The sequence below is a fragment of the Drosophila virilis genome, chromosome 3 (assembly GCF_030788295.1).
Source record: "Drosophila virilis strain 15010-1051.87 chromosome 3, Dvir_AGI_RSII-ME, whole genome shotgun sequence".
NCBI lineage: Eukaryota > Metazoa > Arthropoda > Insecta > Diptera > Drosophilidae > Drosophila > Drosophila virilis.
This window is the reverse complement of record NC_091545.1, coordinates 11,701,331-11,722,973: the sequence shown is the minus strand read 5'-3', so window position 1 is coordinate 11,722,973 and position 21,643 is coordinate 11,701,331. Positions and strand designations below refer to the sequence as shown.

The 21,643-nt window shown below is 43.9% G+C and overlaps 1 protein-coding gene across 2 annotated transcripts in view; it reads right to left on the bottom strand.

The window, feature by feature from the left end:
- vn (membrane-bound neuregulin protein vein) overlaps positions 1 to 19,989 on the bottom strand; it is a 34,165-nt gene extending 14,176 nt beyond the window's left edge. For both annotated transcript variants that reach the window (XM_032434624.2, XM_032434625.2), the window contains exon 1: positions 16,264 to 19,989. In XM_032434624.2, the coding sequence (XP_032290515.1) occupies positions 16,264 to 17,689 (1,426 nt within the window). In that variant the 5' untranslated portion in view covers positions 17,690 to 19,989. The remainder of the gene's footprint in view (positions 1 to 16,263) is intronic.
- Between the last annotated feature and the right edge of the window lie 1,654 nt (positions 19,990 to 21,643).

Here is a 21,643-nt window from a genome sequence, read left to right as displayed (position 1 = left end):
AAGAAACGAGCTGCGCACACAGTTGGTGAAAAGTCTTCGGCAATGTCTCACACGCTGCTCTAACTGATCATCTTGGACACGTTGTGGGATTTCAGCTTCTACAGCCTGACGACTAGCTGACTGTCTGACTGACATTTGTCAGCCAGCTTATGCGTGGCGCATCCTTTTGGCCAAAAGCCGCGCACACAGCAAATTCTGTCGCTTTTGTTCGTAATCAGCGTGGGAAAATCAAGAGACGCGCCCACGTCAAAGTGCTGCACGTTCCGCGCACCAATCTCCGGAGCTGCGGCAGTTGGCGAGAGTGAGAGGACGTGATGTGACCTTCAACTGGTGCGGTTCACACCCACCGCAAAAGCACCGCTAGGTGGCGCTGCGACTGCAGCTGCAGCACCTGGCAAGCTATAAAATTTGGTGCATGTTCGCTGATTGAACACAAATGATACGGAAGTCGGTCGGTCGGTCGCCAAGTCAAGCCAAAGCCAAAGCCAGGCCAAAGCCGAGCCGAGCCGAGCCGAAACTGAAACCAAACTAAACTGAGCCGCGGCGAGTTAAGCCAATGAGTAAAATTCTCACGCTTGGCCACTTGGATTACCCGCCAGATTACATGAAACGCGCCTACACAACAGCAGCAGCAACAACAACAGCAATAACAACAACAACAGCAACAACAACAAAACAGCAACACCGACGACGGCGACGGCGACGTCGACGAAGGCGCATAAATCAGCTGCTGGCCTGAGACGGAGACGGAGTCGGAGACAGAGCTAAAGCTGGAGCTGAAGCTGGAGCTGAAGCTGGATAGCAGGAAAAAGCCGCCAGTTGTACGCATGCCAAAAGCGGCTTAAATGTCCAAAGTGGGTAACAACAACAACAACAACAACAACGGCAACAACTGCAACAGCGAGTGGAAAATGTGAAAATGTGCAGTGAAAAGTCAGCTGGCCAAGTTCTGCGCTATGGGAAACTATTCCGGCCACTGTACAGTGCGGCATGCAACACTATGGCAAAAATTAATCATACGCCCCATTAAACGGATGACGCAATCAAAGTGTTGGCCTTTTTAGCCATGATTCGTGCGCTTTTTATTTTTCCAACAAAATTCAAAAGCACTCATCGAGACTTGTCCGAGTGTTGTCTAGGCGTAACACACACACACACAACACACACAACACACACACACACACAACACATACACAGATTGCTGAATGCGTTGACTTCTTGGAAATTGCGGCAATGTGCGCAAAAATAAATTTCTTTGACACGCCACATAAAATGCTCGCGCCACTCAGCTGAGGATTCCAGATGAAAAACCGGCAACTGGCATTTGGTAGCCGGGAGTTGAGCTGACGCAGTGCCCAGGCACTCAACATGGCTGGCACTTGGCTCACACACAGTGCATTGCCAAAAAAAATAATCGCAATTTTCGCTTTTGAATTTTAATTCACTTGTGCTTATTTATTATTATTTATTTGGCTCCCTTAATGCATCCGTTTTGTCTACGGCTGCGGCTGCGGCTGCGGCTGCTGCTGCTGCTTCTTCTTTAAGCCCATTACTGTTTACTGTTCGTTTCGGTACGGTTCTGGCCTGGTCTGTTTTGGCTGCTGAACTGTTTATCGCACATATATAGTATATACATATGTATGTATATATGGTAGGCGCCTGTCAGCCATTTGTTGTTTCTGGGTATTCCCTTTAAATTGTTGTTGTTCTTATTTATTATCTTGTAAAACGTATATGTATATATATACTATTTTTTTTTTTTCGGTAGAGAATGGCGCATGCAACTGCTGTAATAATAAATATTAGCAGCTCTTATCTCGACTATTTTTAGCTGATTTTCTATCCACAGTGTAAAATAGATGATAATAGTTTAGGCAATGTAACTTAATTTCTTTTAAGGCATATATAGAAATAGTGAATTTCGCAATATCTACCATTATTTGAGACTCTTATCGCATTTGCCAAAATTGGCTGTTTCGTTGAATAGTTTGTATAAATTGTTGAAAACAATTTGATCTCTTATCATTTTGTACTTGTTTAACATGAACTGAACCTTTTCCACCGTGCTTTTCTTGGAAAGCATCAAAAGTGCTTTCATCAGGGGTCTTTCCACTACATATGTTCTTAATATTCTTTGATTTTTGTCGCTTTGTCATGCGATCGATATGTTATTCACCATTCTTCCATTAGCTATTGTGTGTGTGTGTGCCTAATTCATTAACGATGTGTTGAAAATGTGATTCCCCAAATAAATCGAATAAAATTCAAATTGGTTCACATTTACAGTTATGTGCGCGATTGTAACGCCTGAACGAACCTCGGATTTTGATTCCGATTGCCCGCTTCTGAGATTTTCGATTCGGATGTGCTTGGCCGTGCCCCGTTGCCACACCCACAAAAACAATGTTGCCGGCGTTGCCAGCTGGCTGCGACCAAATTGCACAACAACAACAAGAACAATAACAACAACTGCCACAACATTTGTTTAGACAACTTGTGGGGAACAGTTCGTCAATCAACTGACGCCGAAATCCGAAAATTTATTGCGAAAAATCGCTGCGATCAATAAGATATTCGAAATTCGAAATCAGAATGTTTGCTGCGAAGAGCCGCAACCATATGCAAAATAAATAAATAAGCTGCCAAACTACAGATTACAACATTTGTGATGTTTATTAATACGAAATTAAGTAGCCACCGTTAACAATAACAACAACAAATACCGCAACAACCACAATAACAATAACAAGCCACAAAACACACTTACAAAAAAAAAAAAAATAAAAGAAAAAACAAAAAATAAAAAACCCGCCAAGGTGTTTTTTTTTGGTGGGTGGGCCATTGCGGTGTCGAGGGCGGGGGGTGCGGGTAGGGGGCACAAGTAGCGCTTTCATCTTTTTGTAATTAGGTGCGCGCAGAGACTGATAGATGGCGCGATGGATAGATACAGATTGGATTTTGAATACGCACAATACAAATGCACTCGTATATGGGCCAAAGTGTAAGAAAGATGAAAATTAAAACAGCAGCCGCGATATGTTTACATATTGTAATGCCTGAAGCAAGTAGGCAACAGGCCAGCCGGTACGAGCATGCCAATGCGGCCAGGCAGTTTGTGACCCAATAACTGTAAGTTATCGATCGACAGCTTCACAATTGAGACTTATCGATTAATAGCAACATTTTAGAGTGGCTTTGCAATATGTAGGAACTAAAATTTAGCTACGACACGAATGCCAGATAACCCAATAGTACTTTCGACAGGGTATTAAAACGTCGCTCTGATTGGTTTGTTGCGAGTTTTACAACGTGAGACGCAGACAACGACCAACAGCTGTCAATACACACACGCACACACACGCACACACACACACACATTTGAGACAGGCTGCGGCTTTTGTGGTTCAGTTCGGTTGTTGGATTTCATTGCAGCCGCGCCGGCGGGGGCGTTTATAATTAATTGTAATTGTCGTTGAAAGATTAATTTGGTTGCGCTTCAATGGCGCTTCATTGTCGGCCATTGTGCGGTTGGGGAAATCAATTTTATATCGTTTTTTCTTCTTCTATTATATGCTTCTTTTTTTGGTTATTTCCACAACTTTGGGCTTTATTTTTGTTGTTGTTGTTGTTCGGTAGCCACAGACATAAATCTATATTTTATGCTGCGAAAAGTGCAATCAAGTGGTTAGCTGTGTGCCAGCAGCAGCGACGGGGGTTAGGCCTGGGGGCAATCTTCAAAGGGGCAAACGGCGATGACGACGACGACGAAGACGAAGACGATGGCGGCGGCGGCGGCAGTGGCGCGCGCCGTCTACGTTGGCCCATTGAAATGGAGCATAAAAACTATGGCTATAAATAAGACCCTGTAGGAACAGTTCTTGTTGCGCGTGTTGTAGCGATGTGTGTGTGTGTATTATTTTCATTCGACTGGGGTAGACTGCTCGTATTTTCAAATCAAATTCAAAGTTGTTGCTGCCGAAACATTTCCGCAGATCAAAGTCACAGCTTGACAAATTCAATGGAAAGCGAGTGAGAGAGAAATAAGGATAGAGAGAGAGAGAGAGAGAGAGAGAGAGAGGGGGCGAGTCGGGCACAGCTGGCAGCCAGGTCGCTGCTGCTAATTGCTTTCATATCAATATCAATTCACGATCCTGATAACGGCTCTCACAATTTGTATTTTCAACACCTATAATGGCCCGGGGGCATCTTTCGCACAATCTCCATCTGATAATTATCAACAGAAGCAGCGGCAGCAGCCGCAGCAGCAGCGGCAGCAACTGTTGCAGCTTCCACTGATTGATATGCAAAAAGCAACAGCAGCAGCCCCTTGCGGGCCTTAGCAAATAAATAGGTGGAAAATTTTCTGTTCATTTTTTTTGTTGGTTTTTTTATTTATTTATTTGTTTTTTTTTTTTTTTTTTTTGTGGGTGGCGGCCCCTAGCGTTCGCTTTTTGCGCAATCGGCGCCGACGAGCTGCAGGCCCTTTGATCTCTTGGCTGCTTTTTTGGCCAACAAACATGGCGCCATATGAAGGTGTTTGTTGTTATTGTTGTTGTGGCTGTTGTTGCTGTTGTTGTTGCAGCTCTAATTAGGCACACTTTATACAGGGGCAGGGCCTGGTGTAGGGTGCTGCTCCCCCTTCGGCCTTAACGCGACCGTCTGTCAGCGTTGTCGTCGCGACGTTGTTGTTGGTTTAAAAATAAATTGCACATAATTTTATGAAACATGAAAGATTTCAAATAAATATTTCGTCATTTTGTCAAGCCAAACCAAAACCATTCCTCACCCCTCACGCTCCTCTGCCGCCTTTCGATTTAATTAGTTTTTGAATTGGATTTCTACTGTCTGCCGTCTGCCGTCTGCTAATCATGGCAAGCATCATCGGATTGGAACGTGCTATATAAATACACCGAGTACAATCCATAAATATGTATATATATACATATAGATTCTGTGTAAAACTGTAGCTGCAGCCAAATATTTCACAGCACAATATTTAGATAGTCCCGCAGTAGTTTTCCTGTTGCCATAAACAAAAACACACCCACACACACACACACACGCACAAAGATAGTCAACTACTTGTATTTATAACAACAACTAATTGCCAATGACATATAAACAATCGCTGGCAACAAGTTGCTCGCACAGCCGTTTTGGCCAAGTGCAACAGCAGCAGCAGCGGCAACAAAGTTGGCTCGCATGTCTGGCTGGCAGTCTGTGAGTCTGCCACTCTGCCGGTGCCTGGCAATCATCATCATTAGCCACGGCCATTTTTGGGTAAATAGTGCAACCCTCTTTGCATAATAATGTGGACAAGGTGCGCATTTGGTGAAAAGCGCGCAACATGCAACATTTTTGTGCCTAAATAAAGATGCGATGCCGTCGAACAAAAACAACAACAACAGCCACAACAACAACCAGTAACCATAACAACAATAACAATAACAACTTTTTTTGGTTGCAGTTGCAGCCTGTTTGGCGGGCTGGCAACCCGGTAGTGAGTACTCGATACCGAGTAGTGAGTAGTAAGTACCGATACTAGCAAGTCGATGATATGTATATCGATTAAAGCAGTTAGCAATCGATTTTCAATTGGCCTTCACAAAGCTAGCCCAATTTATATGCGAATAGCACGTTCGTATATTATCTAACGGGCATAAAATCTATATTTAGTTATTGAGTTAGGTTAGGAATCGTTATCTGAATGTGTCAGCGAACGTAATCGTTGAGTGGAAATTGCAATTAGTCTTGCCGTAAAGACGGCGCCTCAAGATAGCAACAAATAAACTATATAGTTAGTCAATTAAATCATTCTTATTGATTGTTTCTATTAGTTACTAATTTGATTGATTATTAATAAGTGCTCTACGGTCTTTCTGTTTGCATGGACTACGTGACAAACGTAAGCTGCTTCTGCACACAAACACATTACGCATACGCCGCATGGGATCGGCGTAAGACACGTAAATACGTCATCGGCGTAAAGTTCGGCAGTGGAATTCTGAGAAACTGAGCTTATCTAAGCAATGCACACCGATAAGGCCAACGAAGTCTATCATAAGATCTTTGAGCACCCACTTTCAACAGCTTTCGCTCTCTCTCTCTCTCTCTCTCTCTCTCTCGGTTTGCGTTCATCTCTTTCGTTTTGGCTGTCACGTTGCTCATTTGCAGTCACGTCAGAGGCGACAGGCGTCAGACGCCGAGCAATGGCCCCCAGAAATCAGAAAGGCAAACGCAAACGCAATCTTTGGCGTCACATTTTGGGCCAGAAACTGTCATAGACTGGCGCAGATTTATAATGGGGCGCCTAACAACCCAAAAGCAGCAGCAGCAGCAGCAGCAGCTACAACAACAGCAACAACAACAGCAGCAACAGCAGCAGCAACAACTTCGGCAAGAAAATTACTTGGTCGGCCATGCGGCGGCTTCAAAGTTGTTTCTGTTTTTGGTATTTTTGGTTTTCTTCCTCTTCTTTCTATTCATTTTTTTTTTATTTTTTAGGTGGCATCATTAAAATGTACAGAGGAGCGCACAATTTTTGAAATTTATTTCATACGCAGCGTGGGAATCGCGCCGTCAATTGTTTAAAAGGCGCCAACAATCAGAGAATATCGTCTTCTTGTCGCTTTTGTTGTTACTTTTCGCATTATAAACGCATTAACTAATGTTGGAATTATAAGACGCCGCGACGCATAAATAAACAATTAAAATTGTTGTTAAGACGAACCGTCGATAAATGTCGCACGAAGCAAACGAGCAACAACATGAGACAGAAAACATTGATAAGTGGAACCCATGAGTTTCAATTTGTGGCCAGTGACAGTTGACAAAATGCCAAGCAAAAATATATCTATTTTATTTATTTTAGTTTGCCATTTTGCCAAATAAACACAAGAAAAATCAAAGTTAAGCGAAATACAAAACTAGCAAATGCTTTGTTCGCAATAATATTTCAAATAATATTAAACAAATTGGAAAGCGGAAGCAAGGCTCGCTTACTTAAATGTTGAAAGAGCATAAGAAGAAGAGTATAGTATAGAGTATATATATACACTATATGAATAATTAGGACCAGAGTTCGAAGCCCAAGCTCAAGTATGCATTATTGTCTTAGCTGAAGAATTTCTTTATCATATTAACTATGGCAATAAAAGAAATGACAATAATAACAATAGTTCAGAGACAATTCAGTGCGTTCTTGGCGTACTTGTGCGCTGTTTGGGGCATGTTTTATATTTAAAGACATTGCTCATACGCACCGTTTGCTTTTTGGCTGGCTCGTCATTTGTGGGCTAGTGAGAGCGTGGCGAGCAGCGCTTTATGGTCTATGAAACGATCAAAATTTCTACGCTCTGGGCTTAATTGCCAACGGCAGAAACCGTAAAACAGTTGGCAAGCGCCGTTAACTCACCTGAGCCAGACACATTTCCCATTTCTTTTTATACCGACGACGGCACGTGCAGGCGCTGAAGTGCAACCAGGTGAGTTTGTGGTTGCTCACATAGATTAAATGGCAAAAGAACACAGAATATGACCCATTATCAGAAAGTTATCAAAATATACTGCGACAACAGCAGCAGCAACAGCAACAGCGCAAGTTGCAATTTAACAAGAACAACAACAACAGAAAGAGGAGCTGCAGGCGAATGCAATGCAAATTGAATTGATGTTGCTGCCGTAGCTGTTGCTGTTGTTGTTGTTGCTGCTGCTGCTGCTGCCGTTGCCCTTGCCACAGAGCTGAAGATCTGAGCTGCATGCCTGAAATTATAGCATAAATAGCTGAAGCCGAAGACCAACAGGTGCCCAAGTGCCAGTTGGTAGTTAAGAGTTGCCAGTTGCCAGTCGCCAGTCAGTTGGCAACACGTGCCCAGGGCGATGCTGCCGTGGCTAAATAATTACGTAATAAGTGGTTGGCAGCCAGGCAGGCAGCAAGGAGCCAAGCGTATTCAGAGCCCAGGCAAGAGGCAACAGGCAACAGGCATCAGGCAGGCAGCCAGTCAGCCAGGCAGGCAACAGAAGTTGGCCTGTCAGCCAAACTATGCCAAGAATTTCATATGAAAGCGCGCGCTGAGTGTTGGCCAAAGAAGAAGTGAAAAGTCTGTTAGTTTGCCAGACAGACAGACTGGCCAGTTAGCCAGTCAGGCAGTCAGTCAGTCAGACAGTGAGCCACATTGTGGTCAACATACAAACTTGTTGCCCGCTTAATTTTCAGCTTTGACACGTGTGACTAATAAACAGTTCCAGTTAGTTCCAGTTTAGTAACTAGTTCCTTTTGCAAGCGCTCATGTTAAATTGCATATTTATTTTGTATAACATTAAAATGGCTGCTGCTTGGAAAATTAATTTATTTTAATATTTCTAATGTAATTTGAAAAGTGTGCTAACAAGCATGCAAATACAATGTTAACGAAGTTTCTCTACATAAATATATGTCATCAATTGTCAGCCTGACGTGAACAAGGAACTAGTTAAAAGTTGTTGAGGGCAAAAATCGATAACACACAATAAATTGATACTTTCGCATATTTTCTATTTAATTGAAATCTTTTTATCTGCCTCTCTCTCGCTCTTTAAATTATATTTCATGTGCGCCAATCGCTTAATTGAATTACTTCAAATTCGGAACTAGTTCCATTAGCAACAATTGCTGTAAGCTGTGCAGCATTCCTTGGCAACATGTTGCTGTTGTCATTGTTGCCACTGGCTGCGCTCCAGCAACAACACAGCACACAATCAATAATCGCAACGATAAAGATCGTTAACCGAAATGTTTTTATTTTCGACCGATGACGACGACGACGACGACGCATGTTTCGCGGCCAGCTGCAGCAGCAGTGGCAGCAGCAGCAGCAGCAGTCGCAGTCGCAGTAGTTGGACAATTGCAACGGCTAGCGCATGAGTTATGACGACGTGCTCGTCCAGCTGCGCGTTCGCACGCCACACATGCGCAATGGCAATGGCTCATCTGACTGGCCTGGCCGCCTGCTTGCCACTGCCACGGCACCACCTTGCCCCTGTGCAACCAGCCCCAGCCGCCGTCTCTACACTCCGTTGTGCGTCTGGCGCGCTGTGCGGTAAATTCGCTTTATGGGCTCCCGACGACGACGACTGCGAACTGCTCTATGCTAATTACGTCATGGGGACGACGCTTCGTACCTAATTTTGCATTGTGGGAACCGAAAACTGGAAATCCAAGACACCCAAGACACCGCAGCGACTATATAATTTTTTTGCTCTTTCTGCAGCAGCCGGCCACTGGCACTCCCACCCTCCTCTCCCCTGCTCTGCTCTGCTCCGGCCTGGCTGCTTGCATTTTCCAACTGCGGCAATAAAAAAAAAAAAAAAAAAATGTGTGCTGCTGCGGCGGCGGCGGCGGCGGCGGCCAAACGAGCAACAAACGGGCAACAACTACAGCAACTGTTGCTGTTGTTGTTATTTAAGCAAATGTGTCGCAGCCAAAGCCAAAGTCTCTGTCGCTGTCTACGTCGACGTCGCTGCTGCTGTCGACGTCGTCGTCGCATATAATGACTTTTTCGACTTGGACTGTGTTGGCTTGCGCTTTTTATGCTTATGCTTTATGCGCTCGCCCAGACGGCTGGTCAAGCATGTGGCTAGTTGCTGCTTGCTTTGCTATTTGCCCCATCTGTGTTGCAGGAGGAGGCAGCAGCAGCAGCAGTCGCTGCAGCAGCAAAAACAGTTGCCGTTGCTGTGGGTTTGTTTGCAGTTGCTGCATGCCACACACAGCAGCAGCAGCAACAGCAACAGCAGCCTGGCAACTTGTTATTGCTGCTGCTGGTGGTGGCAAGTTGAAATAATTGTGTGTGTGAAAATATTTTGAAATGGGCGCGAGGCGAGCGCTACAGCAACATGTTGCCGAGTAAGCTGTTATCTATGTTTTGGCAACATGCTGCCGCGTCCTTGAATATGGCAAATAGTCACAATTATGTCAAGCATTTGCTGTTTGTTTTCATATATAAATGTAGTTAAGTGCTTTCATATACAGAACATAACAAAAAGGCAAATTAAAAGCACAAAAATTACATTAAGACACATTTAAATACCATTTAAATAGCTTTCGGTGCACAAGGTGAAGCTGTTGCCGGTGGCCAGTGGCAGCAACAGCAACAGCAGCAGCGGCAGCAAATTTGCTGTCAGCGGCGACGAATAAAATGCCGCACAAAAATGCTGCTAAAAATGCAACTTCAACTTGAAACTGTGTGTGCGTGAGTGTGTCTGTGTGTGTGTGTGTGTGTGTGTGTGTGTGTGCATGGGAACCGAAAAGACAAACACGCGCTCAGCTTGCCCCAGTGGCCAGTTGGAGCCCGCGCGCGCGCTCGCATGTTTGTGCAGCAGCCAGCGGCAATTTTGGCTGTTTTTTTTTTTTTTTGATTTTTGTTTAGCACACGGTCAGCTTGCCGGCCGGCAGAGAACTGCGGATGATTGGACGCAATTTGGCATTTAATAATACACATTTTATAATAATTTTTGTAAGCGCGTTTGGTTGCACTTTCTGCCTGTGGCCAGTGGCGACATTGTGGAATTTCCGCCAGTGGCCCGGAAAAACCCGCCAAGTGATAGGAAAAATTTCAACATAAAAAGGCAGGCGGTAAGGCGTGCACGGGGAATTTCCGGCACAAACATGTGGCACAGCCACATTTGCCGGTTGCAACGTTGCCCTACCGCCTGTTACCTGTGCCCGCCAACCAAAACAGCTTAGCCCGAGAGCGCAATGGACATTTTCCCACGCAGGTAGGGTGTGTGTGCAGCCCTTGACTGACCGAAACAGCCGGCCAGGCACTGAGCTTCTATCAATTCCATTAACAAGTTAAGAACTCAATTGAATTGCGCAGATTAAGCGATTTAAGTGACAACAACATCATCAGCTGCAGCAGCAATGCGATTATGATCGTGAAATCGGCTAAATCGTCAGCTAAAAAGAAAATATTGCCTGCCACAAGCAGCAGCAACAGCAAAGGGGCAACATATGTGGCATGGGCAGAACTTGAATCCGTGCAACATTCAGGCGATATCAAAGGCAAATTTTTCAACTTGGCAGGCCGCAGACGATGTCGACAATGTTGATGTTGTTCCAGGGGCAGCTTTAATAAACAGGGGGCAGTAGGCAGCAGGCAACAGGCAGCAGCAGCAGCAGCCCAAGCGATAGCCAAGAAGGTGTTGCTGCGCCTGAAGTAGATAGATGAGCCAGCCATGGGCCTGGGCCTGGGCCTGGAGCTCGGCCTGCTCCTGAGCAAGTCGTATTATTAATGTTTGATGTAATTAATGCGTAATTAAGATGGTCAGCAACAGAGACTTGTTGCAGCTGCTACACGGCTCTCGGTTGGCCTCAGTTACATGCCAGAGACACACACATACATGTACACACATGTATATTGAAGCATTTCCGCTAAATGGTGGCCAAATAGTTAAAAATAGTTAGCCACGCCCACCAGCAGACAAGTTCAAAGTGCCAAAGCCGCCAATGCAAATTGCAGTCTCTCAGTCCAAATTGTTGGCCAAGAAGAAACGGTTAGTTTTGACCATTAAACAATAAGCCATGGGAAACGAATAATAATGAAAACGATTTCTCAAATATGTTATATATAACGCTCAGCTCAAATATCGAACAATTTGAATATTCATTAATCTTTGGCCGCGTGCGCAACTGTTGAAGCGTTTTCCTTGCCAGCCGGGTTAGGGGCAGAGGCAGGGCAGGGGCAGGGGCAGTTGCGGGCTGCTTTAGTGGAGCAGCAGTTGGCCCAGGGCAATGCGTTTATGCGGGCAGAAATTAACAGCAAGGCAAAACAATTAGTGGACACCACAAGCAGCAACAACAACAACAACAACAACAACAACGATGACAACAACAACAGCAGCAACACGCATCTTATCATTTATCTTAGCTGCTCTGGCTATTTATTTGGAATGTGCCGCAAGTGCCGCGAAAATTAACGCAAAAACTTTTTTGACTGGCTAATTGAGCGCGGCTCTTGGCCAAAAGCTCAGTTTCAGGCCAAGACCGAGCATGCTGCATAGTTGGAGAGCCTTGTAGCCAGTACAAATAAATTTAAAAGGGATTTACTGGGACACAAAAAATAGAACCCATTAGATTAAAGAAATCATCTGTGTATAATTATATGTCAAATGTGTGTTGTTTTGTTGAATGTCTAGCTTGTTAGTTTCTTTAATAGTTTTTCTTTGATTTTATAGGGCATTCAGAGTGCGACTCATATTGCCAAAGCTTCGGTGGGGGAAGGCGCCACCTGTGGGGCGCTCGTTTGGCTTTGATATCGCCGACACAGATCTGAATCTCGACAAGATCTTATGAATGGCAGGCGTTTTATGCATTTTGGATGCATTGGATAGCCGCTGGCGGATTATGTCACATCCGCTTGCCGCAGCCCAAGACGGATGCTTCACTATGCTTGTTGCTGTTGTTGTTGTTGTTGTTGTTGTTGTTTGAGTGCCTGGCCATTAAGATCGAGTGGGCTGCGCTCTTGAGACCAGAACACAGTGGCTGCCATTGATGCGGACTGCAAGTGCAATGCGGCTCCATTAGCGCCACTCGAGGCGAACTTAGGTGTTGTTGTGCGGATGTGCCGCAAGATGTTGCTGATCTCTGATTTCCAAATGTGAATTACAGACAGGCCCAAGTCAAGGGGGCACAGTAGGAGATGGACAGAGTTGGGCGGGGTTGGGCTAACAAGCATAATTTTTTTGGCAAGGCGGCGGGTTGATGACGAAGGCGACGACATCGACGTCTTCCTATTCTCGAAATGCTTTTCAGCTGCTGCTGTTGTTGTTGCTGTTGCTGTTGCTGTTGCCGACAGCAGGGGCCAGAAATAGCGTAAAACTCATAAACGGCTGGCGGCTGCTGGCTGGGTTTGTCGAGGGGCAGGTGGCGTGTGGCAGCAGCGGCAGCAACAGCAGCAACATGCGATGCCATTTGAAAATTTCATTTCATTTCGTTATAATTTTCTATTTCCCGCATGCCAAACGGCCCCTAGGTAACACTACCAATGTGGCCCCTTGAGCGACCTCTCCTCCCCTTAGCTGGTACCCCCGTCCATTCCCCTTGCCATCCAATGTTGACTAGTTGTTCATTTGGTTTGCTGCGTCTAGCGCCGGCATTCATACTTAATTACCAAAAACGAAGAGTCGTCGCAGTTGTCGTCCGTTGTTGCTGTTGTTCTTGTTGTTGTTGCTGCTGTTGGATCTTCTCTGGCGTGACGCTAAATGAGCAGCGCCAAAAAATCTTCTGACCAGGTAGCCAGACACCAGGCCACAAATGATGAATTGTGGGTGCCGTTGAGTAAGTTTGTCTCTCCGCAACGTAGGCGTTGACCTAAATAAATAGCTGCTGCTGTTGCTGTTGCTGCTGTTAAATCGTTTTCCGCTTGTGCAATCGCTTGCTAAACATTCTGCGGCGACAAGTGCAACCGGAGCAGCTATCGGAGCAGAGTGAAAATGAAGCAGCCAAGTTTTCCACTTGGCTGGTGTAAGTGGAAACTCACAGTCAAGGTTTGAGCGCTTGCATTCGATATAACTACAAATATTGTCAACTAACGTATACTAACGAAATTTATATTCTAGCTAGCTGCTTGGCGCGGTGACAAAACATAAAACCGCAAATTGATTTTCAATGTTGCACTGGGCACATTCGCATTATATAATATTGTAAATAGATAGAAGACGGGGCCATTGTGGGCTGCACTGATTGAAGGTGTTGCTGCCGTGACAGCTGTTGTTGTTGCTGTTGCTGCTGTTTCGATTGCTTCTGGTCTACGCTTGGCGGCATTTCGAGCACTGCCAGTTTGTCTCCGCTTTTAACCAAAACAAACAACCAGCAGCAGCAGCAACAACAACAACAATCGATGCTGTTGCTGTTGCTGCTGCTGCTGCTGCTGCTGCTGCTGCTGGTAACGACGAGCACACAAAAGCAAATGATATTTTATGAGCAGCTAATTTACTTAACACCTCAGCAACAACAGCAGCAACAGCAACAACAACAGCAACCGCATAAATAAAGATAAAGAAAGAAAAAATTCAACTATAATAGCCCATGCCAAAAAACAATAGAAGCCAGCGAGCAACAGAATAAAACATTTATTTATTTTTTGTTGTTGGTTGTTTCTATTTATTTTTCACATGGCCTTTTTTATTATAATTTTATATTTGAAGTCACATTTCTGGCTGCGGTTGTGTGAGAAATGAAGCTGTTGCGTGGGTGCAAATTGGACAATAATATTGGACCAGTTAATTCATGAAAATACCGATTCATTCAAGTTCAAGAAAAATCAATTTAATTAGTTTTAAGCAGAGCGGAGAGGGCACAGTTCCGGCTGTTGTCGCCGTCGTCATACGGTGCGTATGCTTAACTTGGCTTGAACCGGTTCGCAACTGCGTATTTGCGGCAACAGTTGGTCGGGCTTCTTGTAAACTGTTTATGGCTCTTCATATTGGGCTTTTTCTCTTTTAACTTTATAATTTCTTGTGTGGAGATGAATCGCGACTGACATTGATTGGCTCGATTTTATGGCTATTTGGCTGACGATCTTCGGCCAGCGATTGATTTATGCCATTGATATGCAAATTTCGTTGGCGAAAAGTGAATGCTGTGGCGGGGCGTGGGTGGTTGTTTCTATGTGGATTAGTATGCATCTGGTGCATGGACAGCATTTAAGCATCATTTAATGCTAGACATTTGCCAATCAGCAGTCAAAAAAAAAAACAAATATATATATATTTATATATATGTATATGCATATGGAAGCAGATGCAAATTTTGCGCTGCGTTTGCAAACAAAGAGCTCAACAAAAGCCGCAGCCCAAAGCAAAATAAATCAATCTCAAACTGAAAAAGTAAATATCCTGTGTGCCCCTGCCGCCCTGCCACAAAACGCTGCACAGCCCAGTTTCAGTTCCATTCATTGATGAAGCTGAAAGGAACAGAAGCGGGGGCAGCAAAAAGTAAATAAACACAAGCTGAGAATGGAGCGCAGGCCAGAGAAAGAGAGCGTGAGAGAGAGGGGCCGCTAGGGAGCTATGCAGAGAGAACAGCTGATTGCAGCTGATTTCTGAAACAAAAAGGGCTGCCACTGCCTAGCCCTCGCCCTCGCCCCCGGCCGCTGCGGGCCGCGGACTGGCTGTGTGCGACAGCCATGACGGAAGCCAAAGAAGACGCAGCAGCAACAGAGGCAACAGCAGCAGCAGCAGCAAAAAATGAATTAAAAATCTAATTGCGACCGCGCTGAAACAAAGCAAAGACGAGCAAAAGACAATAAAAAAATGAAAACCGACAAGCGAGGGCGGTGTCGGGGTATCCATACACACACACGCACACACATATACATGTACATATATATCTTTAAACTCGCATATTGTTGAAGTCGGGATCTTGTTGGGCGCACTTAGTCGCGTTACAGACGCAAACGCAAACGTCATGAACCGCAACGCAACAATAATTACAACAACAACAACAACAACAGCAGCAACACCAACTTAGGGCTGGGTACGCCAACCGCAAAGGTCGACTGCAGATGCCAAGACGACAAGACGAAGGCCAGAAGAAGAAATGAGTTTTCAAAGTTTTTCCAACTTGGGGAACAGCACAAAATTAATGCGAATTTAATTAAAATGTGCAACTAGCAACAGCAGCAACAGCAGCAGCAACAACAATCAATTCTAGAGCTGAGCTTTTCTTGTTGCTGCCCAGCCGCCAAATTGTAGAGGAAACAGAAGAAGAAGAAGCAGCAGCAGCAACATGCTGCCTGGATGCGAACCTGGCTGGAAAATTGCAATCGTCGGCGCATGTGCGACGGCTCCAACTATGTGTGTGTGTGTGTCTGTGTGTGTCTGTGTGTGTGTGTTGCATAAAATTATTTCGGTCTGGTGGATATTAGCAGAGCGTGAAGTTGGCAAATAAGAAATTCAGCATAAAAAAAGGTAAATTTTCATTAAAGAGCAAAGAAAACAAAAAAAAAAAATGCGCAAAAAAATGGGTAGAAAGAGGTGGCTGCCACTCAGATAGAGCGAGATGAAAGACGTCGATAAGACTCAGTTAGAGGAAGATAGAACATATCGATAAGACATTGGAAAATGACTACAAAAATCTATTTGAGTCAGATCGCAGCAAAGACTTTGAGGTCTAGAAAACTATATCTTAAATTTAGACTGAAGTTATTTCATGGAGTTTTATAGACAGTTTTGAACAAAATGTTCAGCTCTTATATTATGATATATTATGGGTTTGATTGGACTCACCATAAGTTTCGTTCACAGCCATTTTAACTGCTTCGAGGACGGCGGGCGTAACGCGTGTGGGCTGTCCCAGGATGGAGAAGTTGCCGGAATTGGTTTGCTGCACAAACATCATGTAGGTAATGTCAGAGGCCTGCTCCAGATCGTTGCCACGTACCAGACCCCGCGGCAACAGACGCTCCCTGTAGATGTCGCACTCGCCGCTGTTCTTGCGCAGCGCGAACTGCAGCCGGACCAGCTGTGGCAGCTGCAGATTCTTCTGCTGTTTGTACACCTGCAGCACCTTCATGGTTGCCGAGAAGTTCGTCCGCCGATCGGCCGACATTGACTTAAAGACACCCATAAAGACGGTGGGCGCCACATACGCCAGCTGAGCGGGATCCCGCGCTGAACAGTAACGACCCGCCCGCTGCCTGTTCCGATGCTTTTGTGGATGTTTTCGATGCTGCTGGTGTTGATGCTGCTGATGCTGCTTCTGTTGCTGCTGGTGTTGCTGCTGCTGTTGGCGCTGTTGCTGCCGCTGGCGGCGATGCTCGCGCTTTGCCTCCTGCTGCTGCTGCCGGTGGCCGCCACCGGCGCGATGTTGCCGCTGGCCATTCCTGTTGCCGGAGCTGCCAAAGTCGCGGCGATTCCGCGCCGTCTGTTCCTGGCTGCTCTCTGGCACTTCATAGGACTCAATAAAATAGCGTTGTGTTGCCGTTGCAGTTGCTCCTGCCTTGCTGCTAAAGTTGTAGGCAGCAATAAGTTGCTGCAGCTGCTGCGGCTGCCGCGCAAAGTTGCTGAGATGCTGCTGTTGCTGCAGCAGCTGTTGTTGCTGTTGCAGTGCATGACGTCGCGTTTTACTGCTGCTTGCCGCCACGCTGGGCATGCCATTATTGTATAATAATTTATATATTTGACTATTTATTAGCGTATTTGGAACTTGTTGCTGTGACTGCTGCGTTGTCACCGCAGCAATATGTTGCTGCCGCTGCTGTTGCTGTTGCTGTCGCAGTACAGCCGCATCGCTATCGCTGCCTGCGTCGAATACTGTTGCTGACCTAAACTTAATGTTTTTAAAGCTACTAAGACTGCTGGGCCGGCTGGGCAGCCTACTTAATTGAATATTATTGTTGCTGTTGCTGTTGCTGTTGCTATTGTCGATGTTGCTGTCGACGCTTTCACTCCTCCCGCTGCCATTGTCCGCCAGCAGCTGCTGCTGCTGCTGCTGTTGCTGCTGCTGTGGCAATGCAATATAGTAGCTGCTTTCTTCTGATTCCCATGATCTTTGCAGCTGATGTGTGATTGTTTCTGCTGCCGCTGACGCTGCAGCTGCTGTTGTCGCCGGCGCACATGTGATCAATAGCAACATGGAGATTGCTAGCGATATCAATGGCATTAGTTGCAGTTGCGTTTTTAGACTCCATTTGCGCACATGTTGCGCATACATGGCGTCCTCCAAAATTGTTGTTGCTGTTGCCCTAGCTTTATTTACAAATCAACTATCGATTGCTGTCTATCGCTTATCGTTAGCTAGTTGCTGTTGCTGTCGCTGTTTGCTAGTCGCTGCTGCTGCTGCTGTTGCGATTTGTTGTTGCTGCTGTTTGTCTGTTTATTGCTGGCAAATGTTGCCGCCGCTGCGTCGTCGCTGTGCCTTGTCGTATTTTCGTTTATCCTGCAAATACTTTCGATAGTTTCGTAGCATTTTGAGAGACAGCAACAGAGAGACGCGACGCGAGAGAGACACAGAGAAAGAGAGACACGTTAAGTGAGAGTGTTAGAGATAGTGAATGTTTAACAATTTCTAGCATAATATTTATGAGCACTTTGAGAACTTTTTTGGCTGTTGCTGCTGCTGCTGTTGCTGTTGTTCTTGTTGCTGTTGCTGCTGTTGTTGCTGTTGCTGCTGGTGACTCATTTTGGCCCGATCGTCTGCTTTGGCAATGCAAAATATGTATATGTATATCTTTAAATAAATAAATTGCTGCTTGTGTTTGTTATTGTTGCTGCTGCTGCTTTGCTTGTTCGTTCGTTCGTTCGTTTATTGTTGTTATTGTTGCTGCTGTTGCTGCTGCTGCTGCTGTTGTTGCATTTATTTTGCTTAGAATTATATGATTTGATTTTATTCGCGTTTCACTTGAGCGCCTTGGAGTCGACGCACTGAGCTATGATCACGCCCCCCTCTTTGAATGGACTTAAGGTCGTCGCGTGGCGTTTGGTTTTAAGTTTTTGTGATGTTTTTGCTGCGATTTTTTATTCCATTTGTTGTTGCTTTGCGCGTTTTTCACGACGTTTTTCACGCGCGCGCGTTTCGTGCGCGTCTCGTTAGCTCTTCGGCTGCCGTCGGCTGCAGCCGATTGGCTGTTTCGTGTGTTCGTGCGTGCGATGCGACGCGTCGTTCGTGTCGGTGTTGTTGTTGTTGTTGTTGTTGTTATTGTTTTTGTTGCTGTTGCTGCTGCTGTTGTAATTGTAATCCTCGCTGCGCGCGCGTATCTGTGAGATACACTTTTTTGTATTTTCGATAATGTTAATGTTTGTCTCGCCGTATACGCGATCTGTCTATATAGACGTAGCCGTAGTCGTAGTCGTAGCCGTAGCCGTAGCCGTAGTCGCTGCCTGATTCACTGTCGAGTGTTTTCTGGCACACACACACATACACTAATACACGCACGCTGTCTCTGTTGTCGCTGATGATGACGATGATGATGATGTTGTTGATATAGCAGACACACAGACACAGAGTCAAACAGACACACACGCACGTACAACACACCCGACGAAGACAACACACACGTTTTCTAATTTTAGACAAAAGTAATTATAAAAGAAAAAAGCAGAGCAGAGTGCGCCGCGTTCAGCTCATACGCATATATCTTCTACTCTGCCTAGATATATATAATATAAATATATATATATCTATGTATATATATGCATATATATGCTCATATATATGCTCTATGCGTGAAGTCGATTATATAGCAGGATCGTCGCAGCATGCATATGTATGTATGTATATTTCACACGCACACACTCAAAATCGATTCCGATCGTTTTTTATATATGCACACACACACACATGCATATAAGTATATTATAAGTATATATATATATTTGTGTATCAGGCGTAGACAGACGATGTCAGTTGTTTGCTGGACGGAGAAGATGATGTTGCCTATGGCAATTGCAATTGTTGTTGTTGTTGTTGTTGCTGTTGTTGTTGATATTATTGTGGTTAGTGCAAAGTTTGTTTTTTTTTTCTCTTTTTTTTGCCGAATCTGTGTGCGGCCGCCTAGCTTATCAATCAATTAAAATCAGTTCGAAATCGAAAGTCCTTTCACGATAATCGCTTTTTACGCCAAGTGACGAAATTCCCGAATTTATTCACTTGCACTGACAAATCGATGTTGATCGCAAATTTGCGAAAGAAATTGTATCATTCATAAAGCCGCTCGACTTAATATTGCGGTCGTAGAATTTTTGAAAAAATATTTTCGTAAATCAATTTTTATTAATTTTGTTATACTCCGCACTGAATAAAATTCAATTTGAAATCCACATACACACGCAGCCTAAGAGTTTCGGTCTGCAGTTGAATCGATTCAATATTTTTATCAATGCTTCTCGGTGTTCGGTCTCTGAAATGTTTTTGTATCTTTCGCCGATTTATTTTTTTTTTTGGTTTGCGGTTTGCCGACACGCGCGTATCTGACCCGTTGCCTTTGACTGTTTGCCGCGGACTAACACTAACACGTAACTCGACACGTAAACGCTTACGTTGCGCTGCACAAGTCGAACCGCCAACGCATCGTAACCAGTCAGCGAACCGAACATACAAGATCGTTAGCAGGTACCGCTGTTATTGTAAATTGATAGATTTTCGCCTACTAGGCTAAACAATTGATTTCTCAAATTTTCCCAAGCGAAATTAATAGCAATTAAAGTTAACTAAACAATGCAAATTGTTGATATGTTACCTCTGACAAATTGAGTAATTTAAACTAAAGCCAACATAAACTGTTAATATTGTATGTTGTACTCAAAATGGCTATGTTAAGCTCCGAATGGCACTGTTACATGCATTCGGCTTGAGTTCGATGTCTGAGTTTGATGTTGCATGCTTATACGTTGCGCTCTCTGCATATAAGACTAAAAAACGATGCCAATACTTCGAGTGCATTCAAATAATTGATTTAAAATGTGCGAATAAATTAAAATGGGTTTTAATAATTGTTATGCAAAATAATTTGCAGACTTTAACTTTATACTACCACATTCCCAGATATTACTATATGTGGTGTTTGTATGTTATCCCTAAATCTTATTTCTTATTTGAATTATTAAATATCTATTATGAATTTATATTAAAATTAAAATTATAAGGCCATAATAAAAACAATTTATTTAATACAGATTGCCAATTGGAACATTAGAAAATGTAGATCAATTGCTTTAAAATCGAAACGTTTACGTAGCGGATTTGACGTTCAGCGTTACGTTATACGCGACAGTATTCATATTCCTTACGTGAGGACTTTATCCTTACCTTTATTATTTATGTTTATTGGCAGCCAGCAAAATTTAGAAATCAATCTATTTGATGTGCATTACAAACAGCTCGTCAAAGTTTTCACACTTTGAACAGATAATTTCTTATTGTTCTCTCAATATAAGATATAAATTGAATATATAAAGTAAAGCTAAAGGATTTTTTACGAAGTAAATAGTATAAAGTACCTTGAAACAATCGAAATGTCGCTTACTCTCAGCAAATTGAGTAATTAGTAATCAGTTTAAGCAAACTTTTTAAAAAGGGTAATAACACTTTTCAACTTTAAGTAAACAATTTCACTTATTTAGAATCAGAACTCTTTGAATTGGCTTCGCTCTCGCAATTGAATTGTTCGCGCGAGTGTCAGCTTTTTTATGGGAGCCAAGTCTGGTTGGCATATCGCGAAAACGATAAGAAAACAAATTTGATTGGTTGTTGCCAATTATTTAATTTAGATCCATACGACATGTCAAACCGGAAAATTATATAAGCAGGCGATAAGAGGGTTGGTTTGCCGATGAAGCAAAATGTTCTTTGATTAGCAACACATTTTTTTGGATTGTTGTTAATTTTGGATTTCCACAAATTATCTACATGAAGACAAATCGTTCTGAATCCATATGTTTTTCTTCGTTGGCATAATTCTTTTCAAGTTTATTATTTTTCATTGGCTTGATAATATTCTTATAACTATCATTTGGCTCACATCTCACACAAACACAACATAATTAACATCGTAATTATATATTCTATAGTATTACGATAATCGAAGTACGCCAAAGTTGCAAAGATTACCAAGCTGCACGACTGATATTGACCAGAGAGATTAGATTAAAGGCAACTGGCTAACGTAGC